The 23,515-nt window shown below is 32.8% G+C and overlaps 6 protein-coding genes across 6 annotated transcripts; all 6 read right to left on the minus strand.

Moving 5' to 3' along the window:
- Positions 1-992: 992 nt before the first annotated feature.
- LOC104001016 (exopolygalacturonase-like) lies at positions 993-2,492 on the minus strand. The gene is made up of 4 exons (XM_065091424.1): positions 2,424-2,492; positions 1,926-2,231; positions 1,306-1,824; positions 993-1,226 (listed from the first exon to the last, which is right to left on the minus strand). Exons 1-4 carry the CDS (start codon positions 2,490-2,492, stop codon positions 993-995), a joined length of 1,128 nt encoding a protein of 375 aa, XP_064947496.1.
- Positions 2,493-4,961: 2,469 nt separating this feature from the next.
- LOC135597917 (polygalacturonase-like) lies at positions 4,962-6,186 on the minus strand. The gene is made up of 4 exons (XM_065091425.1): positions 6,064-6,186; positions 5,895-5,980; positions 5,275-5,779; positions 4,962-5,195 (listed from the first exon to the last, which is right to left on the minus strand). Exons 1-4 carry the CDS (start codon positions 6,184-6,186, stop codon positions 4,962-4,964), a joined length of 948 nt encoding a protein of 315 aa, XP_064947497.1.
- A 2,772-nt stretch (positions 6,187-8,958) lies between these two features.
- LOC135597918 (polygalacturonase-like) lies at positions 8,959-10,183 on the minus strand. The gene is made up of 4 exons (XM_065091426.1): positions 10,061-10,183; positions 9,892-9,977; positions 9,272-9,776; positions 8,959-9,192 (listed from the first exon to the last, which is right to left on the minus strand). The coding sequence occupies exons 1-4, from the start codon at positions 10,181-10,183 to the stop codon at positions 8,959-8,961; spliced, it is 948 nt and encodes a 315-aa protein (XP_064947498.1).
- A 2,772-nt stretch (positions 10,184-12,955) lies between these two features.
- Positions 12,956-14,180, minus strand: LOC135597919 (polygalacturonase-like). The gene is made up of 4 exons (XM_065091427.1): positions 14,058-14,180; positions 13,889-13,974; positions 13,269-13,773; positions 12,956-13,189 (listed from the first exon to the last, which is right to left on the minus strand). Exons 1-4 carry the CDS (start codon positions 14,178-14,180, stop codon positions 12,956-12,958), a joined length of 948 nt encoding a protein of 315 aa, XP_064947499.1.
- Positions 14,181-16,952: 2,772 nt separating this feature from the next.
- On the minus strand, positions 16,953-18,177 carry LOC135597920 (polygalacturonase-like). Its single transcript, XM_065091428.1, has 4 exons — positions 18,055-18,177; positions 17,886-17,971; positions 17,266-17,770; positions 16,953-17,186 (listed from the first exon to the last, which is right to left on the minus strand). Exons 1-4 carry the CDS (start codon positions 18,175-18,177, stop codon positions 16,953-16,955), a joined length of 948 nt encoding a protein of 315 aa, XP_064947500.1.
- A 2,772-nt stretch (positions 18,178-20,949) lies between these two features.
- LOC135597921 (polygalacturonase-like) lies at positions 20,950-22,174 on the minus strand. Its single transcript, XM_065091429.1, has 4 exons — positions 22,052-22,174; positions 21,883-21,968; positions 21,263-21,767; positions 20,950-21,183 (listed from the first exon to the last, which is right to left on the minus strand). Exons 1-4 carry the CDS (start codon positions 22,172-22,174, stop codon positions 20,950-20,952), a joined length of 948 nt encoding a protein of 315 aa, XP_064947501.1.
- Between the last annotated feature and the right edge of the window lie 1,341 nt (positions 22,175-23,515).

Consider the following 23,515-nt stretch of genomic DNA (forward strand, 5'->3'; position numbering starts at 1 on the left):
TTAATCCCGTCATTCTCTTTATCAAGACAAGTTTTCTTGTCATATTTCCCATATTTTTATTCCTTTCATATAATGGTAATTCAACAATTATGTAACTATATCAACATGATAAAATATCAAAATTAATTAATCTTTAGTACAATATAGAATTCTTTTTTTGTGAAAGGACTCAGAATTTTAAAAAATATCCTAAATCAAGAGTTTTTTACATTTGAGTTGATTTCTTACATAAAAATGATTCTCTAATAGAATATATCTTCAATACTAAGTATTATTCTAAGTATTATCATATTTGTAAGGTCATCTCTTTTTTAAGGTAATTTTCTTGTTATCATCTCTTCTTATTATTGTATCCTTCTTATTGAAGTATTATTCCAACTACCGTCATGCAGGTAAGTTATATCTATGTTGATATTCATGCTCAATCATTGGAATTTTAAATTTAATTTAAAATATTTTATATATTATCATGTGTTACTAAATGCGCATAAAGGTTTATGTTTATAGTATAAGTTGACAAGATTATTTTTATCAAAATTTATGTGATTGAAGTTTTGTTTCTATTTGTTAAAGTTTTTTTATTTTTTATTAATTGTGATATTTTAGATTTTTTAAATAAATTTTAAATTATTTACATGTTTTAAAGTATTTTCATAATTAAACATGAAGTCTGACTTGTTGACACAACGTTTCAACTAGTGACCTAGGGCTTAATCGAATAACAACTCGGTAATATTAATGACTATACTTTGTAATTACAATGTCACTAAAATTTAATGTATATTTTTCAGAAAAATATGAAACTAACATGAGATATCCATGTTATAAACATGGGATGTCATTTTGCATGTGGACAATTTCTTTATTTCTTTTTTTGTTTCTGATACAAGGCATATACTCAATGTAACAAAGAGAAAGCAGAAAAAAGTAGGGATAGGAACTCTTGTGTGGAACGGTTCATCACTTTTGCCTCACAACCCCATAATGCGAAATCAGATGCACGGGTCAGGTTTCACATTGCCATTGGAGCTACCATAGACATGAACACAAATAGAAGCATTTTTGGGTTGCTTTTCGTTGCCATTGTACTTCAAGCTGATGTCACTGAGCTCCACGCCCTCACATGGAGCAACCTCGCTGCACACTAGATTATAAGCTACTGGCGAGAGAAAGGTCCCCACGATATTCCTGTACTTGATATTCTTGATCTTAACTAGAGAAGGATCCTACATGGAGAGAGGAAGGATGCTCAAATTTCAAGACTATGATGATATATTTAGCTGTAGTAGAAGCAATGAGGCATACCTTTTTGGGACAGTTAGCAGATGGGCAATAATTCTGATTTATGATGATGGGGTTATAGACATTATTCATGATGATGTGTTCAAAGACGAAATCAGTGGCCTTCAACCTAGATGGAGAAGATTGAAATGTCTTGATCCTCAATCCATTTGTTGTACCGGTAAGATTGCAGTTACTCACGTTCAGCCCGATTACATCTTTCTCACCAGCATTTTTGCCGAGACTACCGACGCTGATGCCATGGCCTGGGCCGCATAACACCTTAAAGATGGTCAAATTGGTGCAGCCCGGGCCGATGGAGATGCAGTCATCACCGGTGCCGATGACTGAATTGGCAACCTGGATATTGGTCGAGTCGGCGATGTGAATGCCATCGGTGTTGGGGCTATCTTGAGGAGCACTGATCTTGATGGAATCAAAGATAATGTTTCTTGATTCAAAGACATGAATGTGGAAGAACTTGCTGTCGATAGAAGAAATGCTTTTGATGGTTGCGTTCGTGACGAAACTGAACACCAAGTTCTATACGGTAGCATTGTAATGATTGTCAGTGCAATTCAAAGTAAGAACGAAGTAGTGTTAATATCTGCATGGTTAGAGCAAGGAAGACATGGCTACCATACCATGGGTAAGGGTTTGCAATCATTTGTCTTTTTGCATTGGTTGTAAGGCCATGCAGAAGCTCCTTGTCCGTTGAATCTTCCACCACCTGAGATAACCAATCCATTAATGTACTGGAAATGGAGCCAATATTGATTGTAATCTTCGAGATGGGTGGATGCCAGTAGCTGCCCTTTCACTTGCATCACCATTATGCCTTTGCATGGCCCTTTGAAGATTGTTGGACCGAGCAGGTATGCTCCCTCTGGGATCACTATCGTTGCCTTCCCTTGTGCCGCGCATGCCGCACTCCATGCCGTTTCAAAAGCCTACCATGTCCATAATTGTTACAACCGTAAGTATGGAGATGTCATGATGAAAATACAAGAAGTTTCTTATGTTTCTCCTCTGTCCCGCTAAAACTTTTTGTAATTCAAGTTCATGAAGATTTTTAAATTCATAGGAACTACGACAAAAACTATTGGTTGTAGTGAAAACCTATACTAAACATGAAAAGCTACCTTTGTGTTATCGGTTTTGCCATCTCCTGCTGCTCCATAATCCTTCACATTGTAAACACCGTCAGCCATGGCTACCCTCGCACCACTTAAGATGAAGAATAGCAAGCCAATCACAATAATACTTAATTCTAATCCCATTATCAAAAGTCTTCTCCTCGATCGATGTGTTCTCTGAATTAGCGCTTGTGTGTGCATGTCAATAGTTTGAATTAAGAAATCATTTATAGTGAGGGCATGCAAGAGGATTCTTCCCATGTAATCAACAAGTACATATGGTTTAAGCAATTTTTGACAACCAAGGTAACAATCACTTGCTATTTATATATGTTTGTGGTTGAGAAGGATACGTATGATTACTGGTTTGCCATTTCGGAATTCTATTCGTGGCCTATATTCATTTGGAAACAACCTCTTCCATTGGAAGGTGTTAACTCCACGATTTGTGAACTTTGCGAGCGATGTTGGGGTGCTGAATAACCGAAGACTTTAATTTTTATGCTATATGCAAATTGAAAATGAACTATGTATGATGTCAGTGTGTTCGAAATATTTATGTATATGAAATGATGAATTAAGAGAAGAGCACCACAATCTACTTATTAAGTTTTTGGTTTGTGTTTCGAATTTTTGTATGATATACATTTAGAGATCAGATGATTAAATTTAATTTGAATACATTTAAAGTATAAAAAAAGAGAATTTAGCTAATGAGGTTATGGGTTTGATTGAATTTAGATAAATAGCAACAACCGGTAGACATGGATGAAATGTCCGTTAGGTTAAAATTTAAACCATTAGGGACAAATGGAATAGTGGATTGAATCGATGTCTAATTTGATATGTTTTATACGTTATCTTAGAAGCTCACATTCCAGAGAACATAAAGTTGGAACGATTGTTTATTATCATATTAAATCTAACAAAATCATATAACAATTAAAACTAATAATATAGATTTTTTATTATATTTGAACGAATGCAATGTTAAAATAAAGACTAAAACCGAATAACACTACAAAATTAAAATATTTTCATTCGCTAAATGTGAATAATTATTTATTTATGGTTACAAAATTATATATAATTTTATATTTTTTAAATAATAAAATATTTTATAAACTAACAAATAATTGTGTATACTATATACAACTACAAATTGCACGCATATACATTGATTGAAAATAGATATGTTGTTACTTTTATAAATCAACCTGACGAAATCATATATACTTATTTTTTATTACAAATATTCGATAAAAAAATATAGTTCTCAAACCTTTTTTCGTAGAACTTTCTGATAGCACAAATCCATATGAAAATTTAAAATTCTAATTATAATTAAATACAAAACCAAATATCCTTCGTATATTCTATATTTGTCTCTCTTTTTATTGTTTTACTTTTCCTATGTCACCTTCAATGTAAGACCATTTTTTTAATCTATAATTAAATTAATTACATAATATCATGTAAGATCAAATTAAATACGGAATGTCAAAATTAATTAACCAAAAATCTTATGTGCTCTATCTAATCTCCTTCTTCAAATAATTCATGTTTACTTTTGTTTTTCTTTAATCCCGTCATTCTCTTTATCAAGACAAGTTTTCTTGTCATATTTCCCATATTTTTATTCCTTTCATATAATGGTAATTCAACAATTATGTAACTATATCAACATGATAAAATATCAAAATTAATTAATCTTTAGTACAATATAGAATTCTTTTTTTGTGAAAGGACTCAGAATTTTAAAAAATATCCTAAATCAAGAGTTTTTTACATTTGAGTTGATTTCTTACATAAAAATGATTCTCTAATAGAATATATCTTCAATACTAAGTATTATTCTAAGTATTATCATATTTGTAAGGTCATCTCTTTTTTAAGGTAATTTTCTTGTTATCATCTCTTCTTATTATTGTATCCTTCTTATTGAAGTATTATTCCAACTACCGTCATGCAGGTAAGTTATATCTATGTCGATATTCATGCTCAATCATTGGAATTTTAAATTTAATTTAAAATATTTTATATATAATATTTTATATATTATAAGTTGACAAGATTATTTTTATCAAAATTTATGTGATTGAAGTTTTGTTTCTATTTGTTAAAGTTTTTTTATTTTTTATTAATTGTGATATTTTAGATTTTTTAAATAAATTTTAAATTATTTACATGTTTTAAAGTATTTTCATAATTAAACATGAAGTCTGACTTGTTGACACAACGTTTCAACTAGTGACCTAGGGCTTAATCGAATAACAACTCGGTAATATTAATGACTATACTTTGTAATTACAATGTCACTAAAATTTAATGTATATTTTTCAGAAAAATATGAAACTAACATGAGATATCCATGTTATAAACATGGGATGTCATTTTGCATGTGGACAATTTCTTTATTTCTTTTTTTGTTTCTGATACAAGGCATATACTCAATGTAACAAAGAGAAAGCAGAAAAAAGTAGGGATAGGAACTCTTGTGTGGAACGGTTCATCACTTTTGCCTCACAACCCCATAATGCGAAATCAGATGCACGGGTCAGGTTTCACATTGCCATTGGAGCTACCATAGACATGAACACAAATAGAAGCATTTTTGGGTTGCTTTTCGTTGCCATTGTACTTCAAGCTGATGTCACTGAGCTCCACGCCCTCACATGGAGCAACCTCGCTGCACACTAGATTATAAGCTACTGGCGAGAGAAAGGTCCCCACGATATTCCTGTACTTGATATTCTTGATCTTAACTAGAGAAGGATCCTACATGGAGAGAGGAAGGATGCTCAAATTTCAAGACTATGATGATATATTTAGCTGTAGTAGAAGCAATGAGGCATACCTTTTTGGGACAGTTAGCAGATGGGCAATAATTCTGATTTATGATGATGGGGTTATAGACATTATTCATGATGATGTGTTCAAAGACGAAATCAGTGGCCTTCAACCTAGATGGAGAAGATTGAAATGTCTTGATCCTCAATCCATTTGTTGTACCGGTAAGATTGCAGTTACTCACGTTCAGCCCGATTACATCTTTCTCACCAGCATTTTTGCCGAGACTACCGACGCTGATGCCATGGCCTGGGCCGCATAACACCTTAAAGATGGTCAAATTGGTGCAGCCCGGGCCGATGGAGATGCAGTCATCACCGGTGCCGATGACTGAATTGGCAACCTGGATATTGGTCGAGTCGGCGATGTGAATGCCATCGGTGTTGGGGCTATCTTGAGGAGCACTGATCTTGATGGAATCAAAGATAATGTTTCTTGATTCAAAGACATGAATGTGGAAGAACTTGCTGTCGATAGAAGAAATGCTTTTGATGGTTGCGTTCGTGACGAAACTGAACACCAAGTTCTATACGGTAGCATTGTAACGATTGTCAGTGCAATTCAAAGTAAGAACGAAGTAGTGTTAATATCTGCATGGTTAGAGCAAGGAAGACATGGCTACCATACCATGGGTAAGGGTTTGCAATCATTTGTCTTTTTGCATTGGTTGTAAGGCCATGCAGAAGCTCCTTGTCCGTTGAATCTTCCACCACCTGAGATAACCAATCCATTAATGTACTGGAAATGGAGCCAATATTGATTGTAATCTTCGAGATGGGTGGATGCCAGTAGCTGCCCTTTCACTTGCATCACCATTATGCCTTTGCATGGCCCTTTGAAGATTGTTGGACCGAGCAGGTATGCTCCCTCTGGGATCACTATCGTTGCCTTCCCTTGTGCCGCGCATGCCGCACTCCATGCCGTTTCAAAAGCCTACCATGTCCATAATTGTTACAACCGTAAGTATGGAGATGTCATGATGAAAATACAAGAAGTTTCTTATGTTTCTCCTCTGTCCCGCTAAAACTTTTTGTAATTCAAGTTCATGAAGATTTTTAAATTCATAGGAACTACGACAAAAACTATTGGTTGTAGTGAAAACCTATACTAAACATGAAAAGCTACCTTTGTGTTATCGGTTTTGCCATCTCCTGCTGCTCCATAATCCTTCACATTGTAAACACCGTCAGCCATGGCTACCCTCGCACCACTTAAGATGAAGAATAGCAAGCCAATCACAATAATACTTAATTCTAATCCCATTATCAAAAGTCTTCTCCTCGATCGATGTGTTCTCTGAATCAGCGCTTGTGTGTGCATGTCAATAGTTTGAATTAAGAAATCATTTATAGTGAGGGCATGCAAGAGGATTCTTCCCATGTAATCAACAAGTACATATGGTTTAAGCAATTTTTGACAACCAAGGTAACAATCACTTGCTATTTATATATGTTTGTGGTTGAGAAGGATACGTATGATTACTGGTTTGCCATTTCGGAATTCTATTCGTGGCCTATATTCATTTGGAAACAACCTCTTCCATTGGAAGGTGTTAACTCCACGATTTGTGAACTTTGCGAGCGATGTTGGGGTGCTGAATAACCGAAGACTTTAATTTTTATGCTATATGCAAATTGAAAATGAACTATTTATGATGTCAGTGTGTTCGAAATATTTATGTATATGAAATGATGAATTAAGAGAAGAGCACCACAATCTACTTATTAAGTTTTTGGTTTGTGTTTCGAATTTTTGTATGATATACATTTAGAGATCAGATGATTAAATTTAATTTGAATACATTTAAAGTATAAAAAAAGAGAATTTAGCTAATGAGGTTATGGGTTTGATTGAATTTAGATAAATAGCAACAACCGGTAGACATGGATGAAATGTCCGTTAGGTTAAAATTTAAACCATTAGGGACAAATGGAATAGTAGATTGAATCGATGTCTAATTTGATATGTTTTATACGTTATCTTAGAAGCTCACATTCCAGAGAACATAAAGTTGGAACGATTGTTTATTATCATATTAAATCTAACAAAATCATATAACAATTAAAACTAATAATATAGATTTTTTATTATATTTGAACGAATGCAATGTTAAAATAAAGACTAAAACCGAATAACACTACAAAATTAAAATATTTTCATTCGCTAAATGTGAATAATTATTTATTTATGGTTACAAAATTATATATAATTTTATATTTTTTAAATAATAAAATATTTTATAAACTAACAAATAATTGTGTATACTATATACAACTACAAATTGCACGCATATACATTGATTGAAAATAGATATGTTGTTACTTTTATAAATCAACCTGACGAAATCATATATACTTATTTTTTATTACAAATATTCGATAAAAAAATATAGTTCTCAAACCTTTTTTCGTAGAACTTTCTGATAGCACAAATCCATATGAAAATTTAAAATTCTAATTATAATTAAATACAAAACCAAATATCCTTCGTATATTCTATATTTGTCTCTCTTTTTATTGTTTTACTTTTCCTATGTCACCTTCAATGTAAGACCATTTTTTTAATCTATAATTAAATTAATTACATAATATCATGTAAGATCAAATTAAATACGGAATGTCAAAATTAATTAACCAAAAATCTTATGTGCTCTATCTAATCTCCTTCTTCAAATAATTCATGTTTACTTTTGTTTTTCTTTAATCCCGTCATTCTCTTTATCAAGACAAGTTTTCTTGTCATATTTCCCATATTTTTATTCCTTTCATATAATGGTAATTCAACAATTATGTAACTATATCAACATGATAAAATATCAAAATTAATTAATCTTTAGTACAATATAGAATTCTTTTTTTGTGAAAGGACTCAGAATTTTAAAAAATATCCTAAATCAAGAGTTTTTTACATTTGAGTTGATTTCTTACATAAAAATGATTCTCTAATAGAATATATCTTCAATACTAAGTATTATTCTAAGTATTATCATATTTGTAAGGTCATCTCTTTTTTAAGGTAATTTTCTTGTTATCATCTCTTCTTATTATTGTATCCTTCTTATTGAAGTATTATTCCAACTACCGTCATGCAGGTAAGTTATATCTATGTCGATATTCATGCTCAATCATTGGAATTTTAAATTTAATTTAAAATATTTTATATTTTATCATGTGTTACTAAATGCGCATAAAGGTTTATGTTTATAGTATAAGTTGACAAGATTATTTTTATCAAAATTTATGTGATTGAAGTTTTGTTTCTATTTGTTAAAGTTTTTTTATTTTTTATTAATTGTGATATTTTAGATTTTTTAAATAAATTTTAAATTATTTACATGTTTTAAAGTATTTTCATAATTAAACATGAAGTCTGACTTGTTGACACAACGTTTCAACTAGTGACCTAGGGCTTAATCGAATAACAACTCGGTAATATTAATGACTATACTTTGTAATTACAATGTCACTAAAATTTAATGTATATTTTTCAGAAAAATATGAAACTAACATGAGATATCCATGTTATAAACATGGGATGTCATTTTGCATGTGGACAATTTCTTTATTTCTTTTTTTGTTTCTGATACAAGGCATATACTCAATGTAACAAAGAGAAAGCAGAAAAAAGTAGGGATAGGAACTCTTGTGTGGAACGGTTCATCACTTTTGCCTCACAACCCCATAATGCGAAATCAGATGCACGGGTCAGGTTTCACATTGCCATTGGAGCTACCATAGACATGAACACAAATAGAAGCATTTTTGGGTTGCTTTTCGTTGCCATTGTACTTCAAGCTGATGTCACTGAGCTCCACGCCCTCACATGGAGCAACCTCGCTGCACACTAGATTATAAGCTACTGGCGAGAGAAAGGTCCCCACGATATTCCTGTACTTGATATTCTTGATCTTAACTAGAGAAGGATCCTACATGGAGAGAGGAAGGATGCTCAAATTTCAAGACTATGATGATATATTTAGCTGTAGTAGAAGCAATGAGGCATACCTTTTTGGGACAGTTAGCAGATGGGCAATAATTCTGATTTATGATGATGGGGTTATAGACATTATTCATGATGATGTGTTCAAAGACGAAATCAGTGGCCTTCAACCTAGATGGAGAAGATTGAAATGTCTTGATCCTCAATCCATTTGTTGTACCGGTAAGATTGCAGTTACTCACGTTCAGCCCGATTACATCTTTCTCACCAGCATTTTTGCCGAGACTACCGACGCTGATGCCATGGCCTGGGCCGCATAACACCTTAAAGATGGTCAAATTGGTGCAGCCCGGGCCGATGGAGATGCAGTCATCACCGGTGCCGATGACTGAATTGGCAACCTGGATATTGGTCGAGTCGGCGATGTGAATGCCATCGGTGTTGGGGCTATCTTGAGGAGCACTGATCTTGATGGAATCAAAGATAATGTTTCTTGATTCAAAGACATGAATGTGGAAGAACTTGCTGTCGATAGAAGAAATGCTTTTGATGGTTGCGTTCGTGACGAAACTGAACACCAAGTTCTATACGGTAGCATTGTAACGATTGTCAGTGCAATTCAAAGTAAGAACGAAGTAGTGTTAATATCTGCATGGTTAGAGCAAGGAAGACATGGCTACCATACCATGGGTAAGGGTTTGCAATCATTTGTCTTTTTGCATTGGTTGTAAGGCCATGCAGAAGCTCCTTGTCCGTTGAATCTTCCACCACCTGAGATAACCAATCCATTAATGTACTGGAAATGGAGCCAATATTGATTGTAATCTTCGAGATGGGTGGATGCCAGTAGCTGCCCTTTCACTTGCATCACCATTATGCCTTTGCATGGCCCTTTGAAGATTGTTGGACCGAGCAGGTATGCTCCCTCTGGGATCACTATCGTTGCCTTCCCTTGTGCCGCGCATGCCGCACTCCATGCCGTTTCAAAAGCCTACCATGTCCATAATTGTTACAACCGTAAGTATGGAGATGTCATGATGAAAATACAAGAAGTTTCTTATGTTTCTCCTCTGTCCCGCTAAAACTTTTTGTAATTCAAGTTCATGAAGATTTTTAAATTCATAGGAACTACGACAAAAACTATTGGTTGTAGTGAAAACCTATACTAAACATGAAAAGCTACCTTTGTGTTATCGGTTTTGCCATCTCCTGCTGCTCCATAATCCTTCACATTGTAAACACCGTCAGCCACGGCTACCCTCGCACCACTTAAGATGAAGAATAGCAAGCCAATCACAATAATACTTAATTCTAATCCCATTATCAAAAGTCTTCTCCTCGATCGATGTGTTCTCTGAATCAGCGCTTGTGTGTGCATGTCAATAGTTTGAATTAAGAAATCATTTATAGTGAGGGCATGCAAGAGGATTCTTCCCATGTAATCAACAAGTACATATGGTTTAAGCAATTTTTGACAACCAAGGTAACAATCACTTGCTATTTATATATGTTTGTGGTTGAGAAGGATACGTATGATTACTGGTTTGCCATTTCGGAATTCTATTCGTGGCCTATATTCATTTGGAAACAACCTCTTCCATTGGAAGGTGTTAACTCCACGATTTGTGAACTTTGCGAGCGATGTTGGGGTGCTGAATAACCGAAGACTTTAATTTTTATGCTATATGCAAATTGAAAATGAACTATGTATGATGTCAGTGTGTTCGAAATATTTATGTATATGAAATGATGAATTAAGAGAAGAGCACCACAATCTACTTATTAAGTTTTTGGTTTGTGTTTCGAATTTTTGTATGATATACATTTAGAGATCAGATGATTAAATTTAATTTGAATACATTTAAAGTATAAAAAAAGAGAATTTAGCTAATGAGGTTATGGGTTTGATTGAATTTAGATAAATAGCAACAACCGGTAGACATGGATGAAATGTCCGTTAGGTTAAAATTTAAACCATTAGGGACAAATGGAATAGTAGATTGAATCGATGTCTAATTTGATATGTTTTATACGTTATCTTAGAAGCTCACATTCCAGAGAACATAAAGTTGGAACGATTGTTTATTATCATATTAAATCTAACAAAATCATATAACAATTAAAACTAATAATATAGATTTTTTATTATATTTGAACGAATGCAATGTTAAAATAAAGACTAAAACCGAATAACACTACAAAATTAAAATATTTTCATTCGCTAAATGTGAATAATTATTTATTTATGGTTACAAAATTATATATAATTTTATATTTTTTAAATAATAAAATATTTTATAAACTAACAAATAATTGTGTATACTATATACAACTACAAATTGCACGCATATACATTGATTGAAAATAGATATGTTGTTACTTTTATAAATCAACCTGACGAAATCATATATACTTATTTTTTATTACAAATATTCGATAAAAAAATATAGTTCTCAAACCTTTTTTCGTAGAACTTTCTGATAGCACAAATCCATATGAAAATTTAAAATTCTAATTATAATTAAATACAAAACCAAATATCCTTCGTATATTCTATATTTGTCTCTCTTTTTATTGTTTTACTTTTCCTATGTCACCTTCAATGTAAGACCATTTTTTTAATCTATAATTAAATTAATTACATAATATCATGTAAGATCAAATTAAATACGGAATGTCAAAATTAATTAACCAAAAATCTTATGTGCTCTATCTAATCTCCTTCTTCAAATAATTCATGTTTACTTTTGTTTTTCTTTAATCCCGTCATTCTCTTTATCAAGACAAGTTTTCTTGTCATATTTCCCATATTTTTATTCCTTTCATATAATGGTAATTCAACAATTATGTAACTATATCAACATGATAAAATATCAAAATTAATTAATCTTTAGTACAATATAGAATTCTTTTTTTGTGAAAGGACTCAGAATTTTAAAAAATATCCTAAATCAAGAGTTTTTTACATTTGAGTTGATTTCTTACATAAAAATGATTCTCTAATAGAATATATCTTCAATACTAAGTATTATTCTAAGTATTATCATATTTGTAAGGTCATCTCTTTTTTAAGGTAATTTTCTTGTTATCATCTCTTCTTATTATTGTATCCTTCTTATTGAAGTATTATTCCAACTACCGTCATGCAGGTAAGTTATATCTATGTCGATATTCATGCTCAATCATTGGAATTTTAAATTTAATTTAAAATATTTTATATTTTATCATGTGTTACTAAATGCGCATAAAGGTTTATGTTTATAGTATAAGTTGACAAGATTATTTTTATCAAAATTTATGTGATTGAAGTTTTGTTTCTATTTGTTAAAGTTTTTTTATTTTTTATTAATTGTGATATTTTAGATTTTTTAAATAAATTTTAAATTATTTACATGTTTTAAAGTATTTTCATAATTAAACATGAAGTCTGACTTGTTGACACAACGTTTCAACTAGTGACCTAGGGCTTAATCGAATAACAACTCGGTAATATTAATGACTATACTTTGTAATTACAATGTCACTAAAATTTAATGTATATTTTTCAGAAAAATATGAAACTAACATGAGATATCCATGTTATAAACATGGGATGTCATTTTGCATGTGGACAATTTCTTTATTTCTTTTTTTGTTTCTGATACAAGGCATATACTCAATGTAACAAAGAGAAAGCAGAAAAAAGTAGGGATAGGAACTCTTGTGTGGAACGGTTCATCACTTTTGCCTCACAACCCCATAATGCGAAATCAGATGCACGGGTCAGGTTTCACATTGCCATTGGAGCTACCATAGACATGAACACAAATAGAAGCATTTTTGGGTTGCTTTTCGTTGCCATTGTACTTCAAGCTGATGTCACTGAGCTCCACGCCCTCACATGGAGCAACCTCGCTGCACACTAGATTATAAGCTACTGGCGAGAGAAAGGTCCCCACGATATTCCTGTACTTGATATTCTTGATCTTAACTAGAGAAGGATCCTACATGGAGAGAGGAAGGATGCTCAAATTTCAAGACTATGATGATATATTTAGCTGTAGTAGAAGCAATGAGGCATACCTTTTTGGGACAGTTAGCAGATGGGCAATAATTCTGATTTATGATGATGGGGTTATAGACATTATTCATGATGATGTGTTCAAAGACGAAATCAGTGGCCTTCAACCTAGATGGAGAAGATTGAAATGTCTTGATCCTCAATCCATTTGTTGTACCGGTAAGATTGCAGTTACTCACGTTCAGCCCGATTACATCTTTCTCACCAGCATTTTTGCCGAGACTACCGACGCTGATGCCATGGCCTGGGCCGCATAACACCTTAAAGATGGTCAAATTGGTGCAGCCCGGGCCGATGGAGATGCAGTCATCACCGGTGCCGATGACTGAATTGGCAACCTGGATATTGGTCGAGTCGGCGATGTGAATGCCATCGGTGTTGGGGCTATCTTGAGGAGCACTGATCTTGATGGAATCAAAGATAATGTTTCTTGATTCAAAGACATGAATGTGGAAGAACTTGCTGTCGATAGAAGAAATGCTTTTGATGGTTGCGTTCGTGACGAAACTGAACACCAAGTTCTATACGGTAGCATTGTAACGATTGTCAGTGCAATTCAAAGTAAGAACGAAGTAGTGTTAATATCTGCATGGTTAGAGCAAGGAAGACATGGCTACCATACCATGGGTAAGGGTTTGCAATCATTTGTCTTTTTGCATTGGTTGTAAGGCCATGCAGAAGCTCCTTGTCCGTTGAATCTTCCACCACCTGAGATAACCAATCCATTAATGTACTGGAAATGGAGCCAATATTGATTGTAATCTTCGAGATGGGTGGATGCCAGTAGCTGCCCTTTCACTTGCATCACCATTATGCCTTTGCATGGCCCTTTGAAGATTGTTGGACCGAGCAGGTATGCTCCCTCTGGGATCACTATCGTTGCCTTCCCTTGTGCCGCGCATGCCGCACTCCATGCCGTTTCAAAAGCCTACCATGTCCATAATTGTTACAACCGTAATTATGGAGATGTCATGATGAAAATACAAGAAGTTTCTTATGTTTCTCCTCTGTCCCGCTAAAACTTTTTGTAATTCAAGTTCATGAAGATTTTTAAATTCATAGGAACTACGACAAAAACTATTGGTTGTAGTGAAAACCTATACTAAACATGAAAAGCTACCTTTGTGTTATCGGTTTTGCCATCTCCTGCTGCTCCATAATCCTTCACATTGTAAACACCGTCAGCCATGGCTACCCTCGCACCACTTAAGATGAAGAATAGCAAGCCAATCACAATAATACTTAATTCTAATCCCATTATCAAAAGTCTTCTCCTCGATCGATGTGTTCTCTGAATCAGCGCTTGTGTGTGCATGTCAATAGTTTGAATTAAGAAATCATTTATAGTGAGGGCATGCAAGAGGATTCTTCCCATGTAATCAACAAGTACATATGGTTTAAGCAATTTTTGACAACCAAGGTAACAATCACTTGCTATTTATATATGTTTGTGGTTGAGAAGGATACGTATGATTACTGGTTTGCCATTTCGAAATTCTATTCGTGGCCTATATTCATTTGGAAACAACCTCTTCCATTGGAAGGTGTTAACTCCACGATTTGTGAACTTTGCGAGCGATGTTGGGGTGCTGAATAACCGAAGACTTTAATTTTTATGCTATATGCAAATTGAAAATGAACTATGTATGATGTCAGTGTGTTCGAAATATTTATGTATATGAAATGATGAATTAAGAGAAGAGCACCACAATCTACTTATTAAGTTTTTGGTTTGTGTTTCGAATTTTTGTATGATATACATTTAGAGATCAGATGATTAAATTTAATTTGAATACATTTAAAGTATAAAAAAAGAGAATTTAGCTAATGAGGTTATGGGTTTGATTGAATTTAGATAAATAGCAACAACCGGTAGACATGGATGAAATGTCCGTTAGGTTAAAATTTAAACCATTAGGGACAAATGGAATAGTGGATTGAATCGATGTCTAATTTGATATGTTTTATACGTTATCTTAGAAGCTCACATTCCAGAGAACATAAAGTTGGAACGATTGTTTATTATCATATTAAATCTAACAAAATCATATAACAATTAAAACTAATAATATAGATTTTTTATTATATTTGAACGAATGCAATGTTAAAATAAAGACTAAAACCGAATAACACTACAAAATTAAAATATTTTCATTCGCTAAATGTGAATAATTATTTATTTATGGTTACAAAATTATATATAATTTTATATTTTTTAAATAATAAAATATTTTATAAACTAACAAATAATTGTGTATACTATATACAACTACAAATTGCACGCATATACATTGATTGAAAATAGATATGTTGTTACTTTTATAAATCAACCTGACGAAATCATATATACTTATTTTTTATTACAAATATTCGATAAAAAAATATAGTTCTCAAACCTTTTTTCGTAGAACTTTCTGATAGCACAAATCCATATGAAAATTTAAAATTCTAATTATAATTAAATACAAAACCAAATATCCTTCGTATATTCTATATTTGTCTCTCTTTTTATTGTTTTACTTTTCCTATGTCACCTTCAATGTAAGACCATTTTTTTAATCTATAATTAAATTAATTACATAATATCATGTAAGATCAAATTAAATACGGAATGTCAAAATTAATTAACCAAAAATCTTATGTGCTCTATCTAATCTCCTTCTTCAAATAATTCATGTTTACTTTTGTTTTTCTTTAATCCCGTCATTCTCTTTATCAAGACAAGTTTTCTTGTCATATTTCCCATATTTTTATTCCTTTCATATAATGGTAATTCAACAATTATGTAACTATATCAACATGATAAAATATCAAAATTAATTAATCTTTAGTACAATATAGAATTCTTTTTTTGTGAAAGGACTCAGAATTTTAAAAAATATCCTAAATCAAGAGTTTTTTACATTTGAGTTGATTTCTTACATAAAAATGATTCTCTAATAGAATATATCTTCAATACTAAGTATTATTCTAAGTATTATCATATTTGTAAGGTCATCTCTTTTTTAAGGTAATTTTCTTGTTATCATCTCTTCTTATTATTGTATCCTTCTTATTGAAGTATTATTCCAACTACCGTCATGCAGGTAAGTTATATCTATGTCGATATTCATGCTCAATCATTGGAATTTTAAATTTAATTTAAAATATTTTATATTTTATCATGTGTTACTAAATGCGCATAAAGGTTTATGTTTATAGTATAAGTTGACAAGATTATTTTTATCAAAATTTATGTGATTGAAGTTTTGTTTCTATTTGTTAAAGTTTTTTTATTTTTTATTAATTGTGATATTTTAGATTTTTTAAATAAATTTTAAATTATTTACATGTTTTAAAGTATTTTCATAATTAAACATGAAGTCTGACTTGTTGACACAACGTTTCAACTAGTGACCTAGGGCTTAATCGAATAACAACTCGGTAATATTAATGACTATACTTTGTAATTACAATGTCACTAAAATTTAATGTATATTTTTCAGAAAAATATGAAACTAACATGAGATATCCATGTTATAAACATGGGATGTCATTTTGCATGTGGACAATTTCTTTATTTCTTTTTTTGTTTCTGATACAAGGCATATACTCAATGTAACAAAGAGAAAGCAGAAAAAAGTAGGGATAGGAACTCTTGTGTGGAACGGTTCATCACTTTTGCCTCACAACCCCATAATGCGAAATCAGATGCACGGGTCAGGTTTCACATTGCCATTGGAGCTACCATAGACATGAACACAAATAGAAGCATTTTTGGGTTGCTTTTCGTTGCCATTGTACTTCAAGCTGATGTCACTGAGCTCCACGCCCTCACATGGAGCAACCTCGCTGCACACTAGATTATAAGCTACTGGCGAGAGAAAGGTCCCCACGATATTCCTGTACTTGATATTCTTGATCTTAACTAGAGAAGGATCCTACATGGAGAGAGGAAGGATGCTCAAATTTCAAGACTATGATGATATATTTAGCTGTAGTAGAAGCAATGAGGCATACCTTTTTGGGACAGTTAGCAGATGGGCAATAATTCTGATTTATGATGATGGGGTTATAGACATTATTCATGATGATGTGTTCAAAGACGAAATCAGTGGCCTTCAACCTAGATGGAGAAGATTGAAATGTCTTGATCCTCAATCCATTTGTTGTACCGGTAAGATTGCAGTTACTCACGTTCAGCCCGATTACATCATTCTCACCAGCATTTTTGCCGAGACTACCGACGCTGATGCCATGGCCTGGGCCGCATAACACCTTAAAGATGGTCAAATTGGTGCAGCCCGGGCCGATGGAGATGCAGTCATCACCGGTGCCGATGACTGAATTGGCAACCTGGATATTGGTCGAGTCGGCGATGTGAATGCCATCGGTGTTGGGGCTATCTTGAGGAGCACTGATCTTGATGGAATCAAAGATAATGTTTCTTGATTCAAAGACATGAATGTGGAAGAACTTGCTGTCGATAGAAGAAATGCTTTTGATGGTTGCGTTCGTGACGAAACTGAACACCAAGTTCTATACGGTAGCATTGTAACGATTGTCAGTGCAATTCAAAGTAAGAACGAAGTAGTGTTAATATCTGCATGGTTAGAGCAAGGAAGACATGGCTACCATACCATGGGTAAGGGTTTGCAATCATTTGTCTTTTTGCATTGGTTGTAAGGCCATGCAGAAGCTCCTTGTCCGTTGAATCTTCCACCACCTGAGATAACCAATCCATTAATGTACTGGAAATGGAGCCAATATTGATTGTAATCTTCGAGATGGGTGGATGCCAGTAGCTGCCCTTTCACTTGCATCACCATTATGCCTTTGCATGGCCCTTTGAAGATTGTTGGACCGAGCAGGTATGCTCCCTCTGGGATCACTATCGTTGCCTTCCCTTGTGCCGCGCATGCCGCACTCCATGCCGTTTCAAAAGCCTACCATGTCCATAATTGTTACAACCGTAAGTATGGAGATGTCATGATGAAAATACAAGAAGTTTCTTATGTTTCTCCTCTGTCCCGCTAAAACTTTTTGTAATTCAAGTTCATGAAGATTTTTAAATTCATATGAACTACGACAAAAACTATTGGTTGTAGTGAAAACCTATACTAAACATGAAAAGCTACCTTTGTGTTATCGGTTTTGCCATCTCCTGCTGCTCCATAATCCTTCACATTGTAAACACCGTCAGCCATGGCTACCCTCGCACCACTTAAGATGAAGAATAGCAAGCCAATCACAATAATACTTAATTCTAATCCCATTATCAAAAGTCTTCTCCTCGATCGATGTGTTCTCTGAATCAGCGCTTGTGTGTGCATGTCAATAGTTTGAATTAAGAAATCATTTATAGTGAGGGCATGCAAGAGGATTCTTCCCATGTAATCAACAAGTACATATGGTTTAAGCAATTTTTGACAACCAAGGTAACAATCACTTGCTATTTATATATGTTTGTGGTTGAGAAGGATACGTATGATTACTGGTTTGCCATTTCGGAATTCTATTCGTGGCCTATATTCATTTGGAAACAACCTCTTCCATTGGAAGGTGTTAACTCCACGATTTGTGAACTTTGCGAGCGATGTTGGGGTGCTGAATAACCGAAGACTTTAATTTTTATGCTATATGCAAATTGAAAATGAACTATGTATGATGTCAGTGTGTTCGAAATATTTATGTATATGAAATGATGAATTAAGAGAAGAGCACCACAATCTACTTATTAAGTTTTTGGTTTGTGTTTCGAATTTTTGTATGATATACATTTAGAGATCAGATGATTAAATTTAATTTGAATACATTTAAAGTATAAAAAAAGAGAATTTAGCTAATGAGGTTATGGGTTTGATTGAATTTAGATAAATAGCAACAACCGGTAGACATGGATGAAATGTCCGTTAGGTTAAAATTTAAACCATTAGGGACAAATGGAATAGTGGATTGAATCGATGTCTAATTTGATATGTTTTATACGTTATCTTAGAAGCTCGCATTCCAGAGAACATAAAGTTGGAACGATTGTTTATTATCATATTAAATCTAACAAAATCATATAACAATTAAAACTAATAATATAGATTTTTTATTATATTTGAACGAATGCAATGTTAAAATAAAGACTAAAACCGAATAACACTACAAAATTAAAATATTTTCATTCGCTAAATGTGAATAATTATTTATTTATGGTTACAAAATTATATATAATTTTATATTTTTTAAATAATAAAATAATTTATAAACTAACAAATAATTGTGTATACTATATACAACTACAAATTGCACGCATATACATTGATTGAAAATAGATATGTTGTTACTTTTATAAATCAACCTGACGAAATCATATATACTTATTTTTTATTACAAATATTCGATAAAAAAATATAGTTCTCAAACCTTTTTTCGTAGAACTTTCTGATAGCACAAATCCATATGAAAATTTAAAATTCTAATTATAATTAAATACAAAACCAAATATCCTTCGTATATTCTATATTTGTCTCTCTTTTTATTGTTTTACTTTTCCTATATCACCTTCAATGTAAGACCATTTTTTTAATCTATAATTAAATTAATTACATAATATCATGTAAGATCAAATTAAATACGGAATGTCAAAATTAATTAACCAAAAATCTTATGTGCTCTATCTAATCTCCTTCTTCAAATAATTCATGTTTACTTTTGTTTTTCTTTAATCCCGTCATTCTCTTTATCAAGACAAGTTTTCTTGTCATATTTCCCATATTTTTATTCCTTTCATATAATGGTAATTCAACAATTATGTAACTATATCAACATGATAAAATATCAAAATTAATTAATCTTTAGTACAATATAGAATTCTTTTTTTGTGAAAGGACTCAGAATTTTAAAAAATATCCTAAATCAAGAGTTTTTTACATTTGAGTTGATTTCTTACATAAAAATGATTCTCTAATAGAATATATCTTCAATACTAAGTATTATTCTAAGTATTATCATATTTGTAAGGTCATCTCTTTTTTAATGTAATTTTCTTGTTATCATCTCTTCTTATTATTGTATCCTTCTTATTGAAGTATTATTCCAACTACCGTCATGTAGGTAAGTTATATCTATGTCGATATTCATGCTCAATCATTGAAATTTTAAATTTAATTTAAAATATTTTATATATTATCATGTGTTACTAAATGCGCATAAAGGTTTATGTTTATAGTATAAGTTGACAAGATTATTTTTATCAAAATTTATGTGATTGAAGTTTTGTTTCTATTTGTTAAAGTTTTTTTATTTTTTATTAATTGTGATATTTTAGATTTTTTAAATAAATTTTAAATTATTTACATGTTTTAAAGTATTTTCATAATTAAACATGAAGTCTGACTTGTTGACACAACGTTTCAACTAGTGACCTAGGGCTTAATCGAATAACAACTCGGTAATATTAATGACTATACTTTGTAATTACAATGTCACTAAAATTTAATGTATATTTTTCAGAAAAATATGAAACTAACATGAGATATCCATGTTATAAACATGGGATGTCATTTTGCATGTGGACAATTTCTTTATTTCTTTTTTTGTTTCTGATACAAGGCATATACTCAATGTAACAAAGAGAAAGCAGAAAAAAGTAGGGATAGGAACTCTTGTGTGGAACGGTTCATCACTTTTGCCTCACAACCCCATAATGCGAAATCAGATGCACGGGTCAGGTTTCACATTGCCATTGGAGCTACCATAGACATGAACACAAATAGAAGCATTTTTGGGTTGCTTTTCGTTGCCATTGTACTTCAAGCTGATGTCACTGAGCTCCACGCCCTCACATGGAGCAACCTCGCTGCACACTAGATTATAAGCTACTGGCGAGAGAAAGGTCCCCACGATATTCCTGTACTTGATATTCTTGATCTTAACTAGAGAAGGATCCTACATGGAGAGAGGAAGGATGCTCAAATTTCAAGACTATGATGATATATTTAGCTGTAGTAGAAGCAATGAGGCATACCTTTTTGGGACAGTTAGCAGATGGGCAATAATTCTGATTTATGATGATGGGGTTATAGACATTATTCATGATGATGTGTTCAAAGACGAAATCAGTGGCCTTCAACCTAGATGGAGAAGATTGAAATGTCTTGATCCTCAATCCATTTGTTGTACCGGTAAGATTGCAGTTACTCACGTTCAGCCCGATTACATCTTTCTCACCAGCATTTTTGCCGAGACTACCGACGCTGATGCCATGGCCTGGGCCGCATAACACCTTAAAGATGGTCAAATTGGTGCAGCCCGGGCCGATGGAGATGCAGTCATCACCGGTGCCGATGACTGAATTGGCAACCTGGATATTGGTCGAGTCGGCGATGTGAATGCCATCGGTGTTGGGGCTATCTTGAGGAGCACTGATCTTGATGGAATCAAAGATAATGTTTCTTGATTCAAAGACATGAATGTGGAAGAACTTGCTGTCGATAGAAGAAATGCTTTTGATGGTTGCGTTCGTGACGAAACTGAACACCAAGTTCTATACGGTAGCATTGTAACGATTGTCAGTGCAATTCAAAGTAAGAACGAAGTAGTGTTAATATCTGCATGGTTAGAGCAAGGAAGACATGGCTACCATACCATGGGTAAGGGTTTGCAATCATTTGTCTTTTTGCATTGGTTGTAAGGCCATGCAGAAGCTCCTTGTCCGTTGAATCTTCCACCACCTGAGATAACCAATCCATTAATGTACTGGAAATGGAGCCAATATTGATTGTAATCTTCGAGATGGGTGGATGCCAGTAGCTGCCCTTTCACTTGCATCACCATTATGCCTTTGCATGGCCCTTTGAAGATTGTTGGACCGAGCAGGTATGCTCCCTCTGGGATCACTATCGTTGCCTTCCCTTGTGCCGCGCATGCCGCACTCCATGCCGTTTCAAAAGCCTACCATGTCCATAATTGTTACAACCGTAAGTATGGAGATGTCATGATGAAAATACAAGAAGTTTCTTATGTTTCTCCTCTGTCCCGCTAAAACTTTTTGTAATTCAAGTTCATGAAGATTTTTAAATTCATAGGAACTACGACAAAAACTATTGGTTGTAGTGAAAACCTATACTAAACATGAAAAGCTACCTTTGTGTTATCGGTTTTGCCATCTCCTGCTGCTCCATAATCCTTCACATTGTAAACACCGTCAGCCATGGCTACCCTCGCACCACTTAAGATGAAGAATAGCAAGCCAATCACAATAATACTTAATTCTAATCCCATTATCAAAAGTCTTCTCCTCGATCGATGTGTTCTCTGAATCAGCGCTTGTGTGTGCATGTCAATAGTTTGAATTAAGAAATCATTTATAGTGAGGGCATGCAAGAGGATTCTTCCCATGTAATCAACAAGTACATATGGTTTAAGCAATTTTTGACAACCAAGGTAACAATCACTTGCTATTTATATATGTTTGTGGTTGAGAAGGATACGTATGATTACTGGTTTGCCATTTCGAAATTCTATTCGTGGCCTATATTCATTTGGAAACAACCTCTTCCATTGGAAGGTGTTAACTCCACGATTTGTGAACTTTGCGAGCGATGTTGGGGTGCTGAATAACCGAAGACTTTAATTTTTATGCTATATGCAAATTGAAAATGAACTATGTATGATGTCAGTGTGTTCGAAATATTTATGTATATGAAATGATGAATTAAGAGAAGAGCACCACAATCTACTTATTAAGTTTTTGGTTTGTGTTTCGAATTTTTGTATGATATACATTTAGAGATCAGATGATTAAATTTAATTTGAATACATTTAAAGTATAAAAAAAGAGAATTTAGCTAATGAGGTTATGGGTTTGATTGAATTTAGATAAATAGCAACAACCGGTAGACATGGATGAAATGTCCGTTAGGTTAAAATTTAAACCATTAGGGACAAATGGAATAGTGGATTGAATCGATGTCTAATTTGATATGTTTTATACGTTATCTTAGAAGCTCACATTCCAGAGAACATAAAGTTGGAACGATTGTTTATTATCATATTAAATCTAACAAAATCATATAACAATTAAAACTAATAATATAGATTTTTTATTATATTTGAACGAATGCAATGTTAAAATAAAGACTAAAACCGAATAACACTACAAAATTAAAATATTTTCATTCGCTAAATGTGAATAATTATTTATTTATGGTTACAAAATTATATATAATTTTATATTTTTTAAATAATAAAATATTTTATAAACTAACAAATAATTGTG

Source organism: Musa acuminata, chromosome BXJ2-1, assembly GCF_036884655.1.
Source record: "Musa acuminata AAA Group cultivar baxijiao chromosome BXJ2-1, Cavendish_Baxijiao_AAA, whole genome shotgun sequence".
NCBI lineage: Eukaryota > Viridiplantae > Streptophyta > Magnoliopsida > Zingiberales > Musaceae > Musa > Musa acuminata.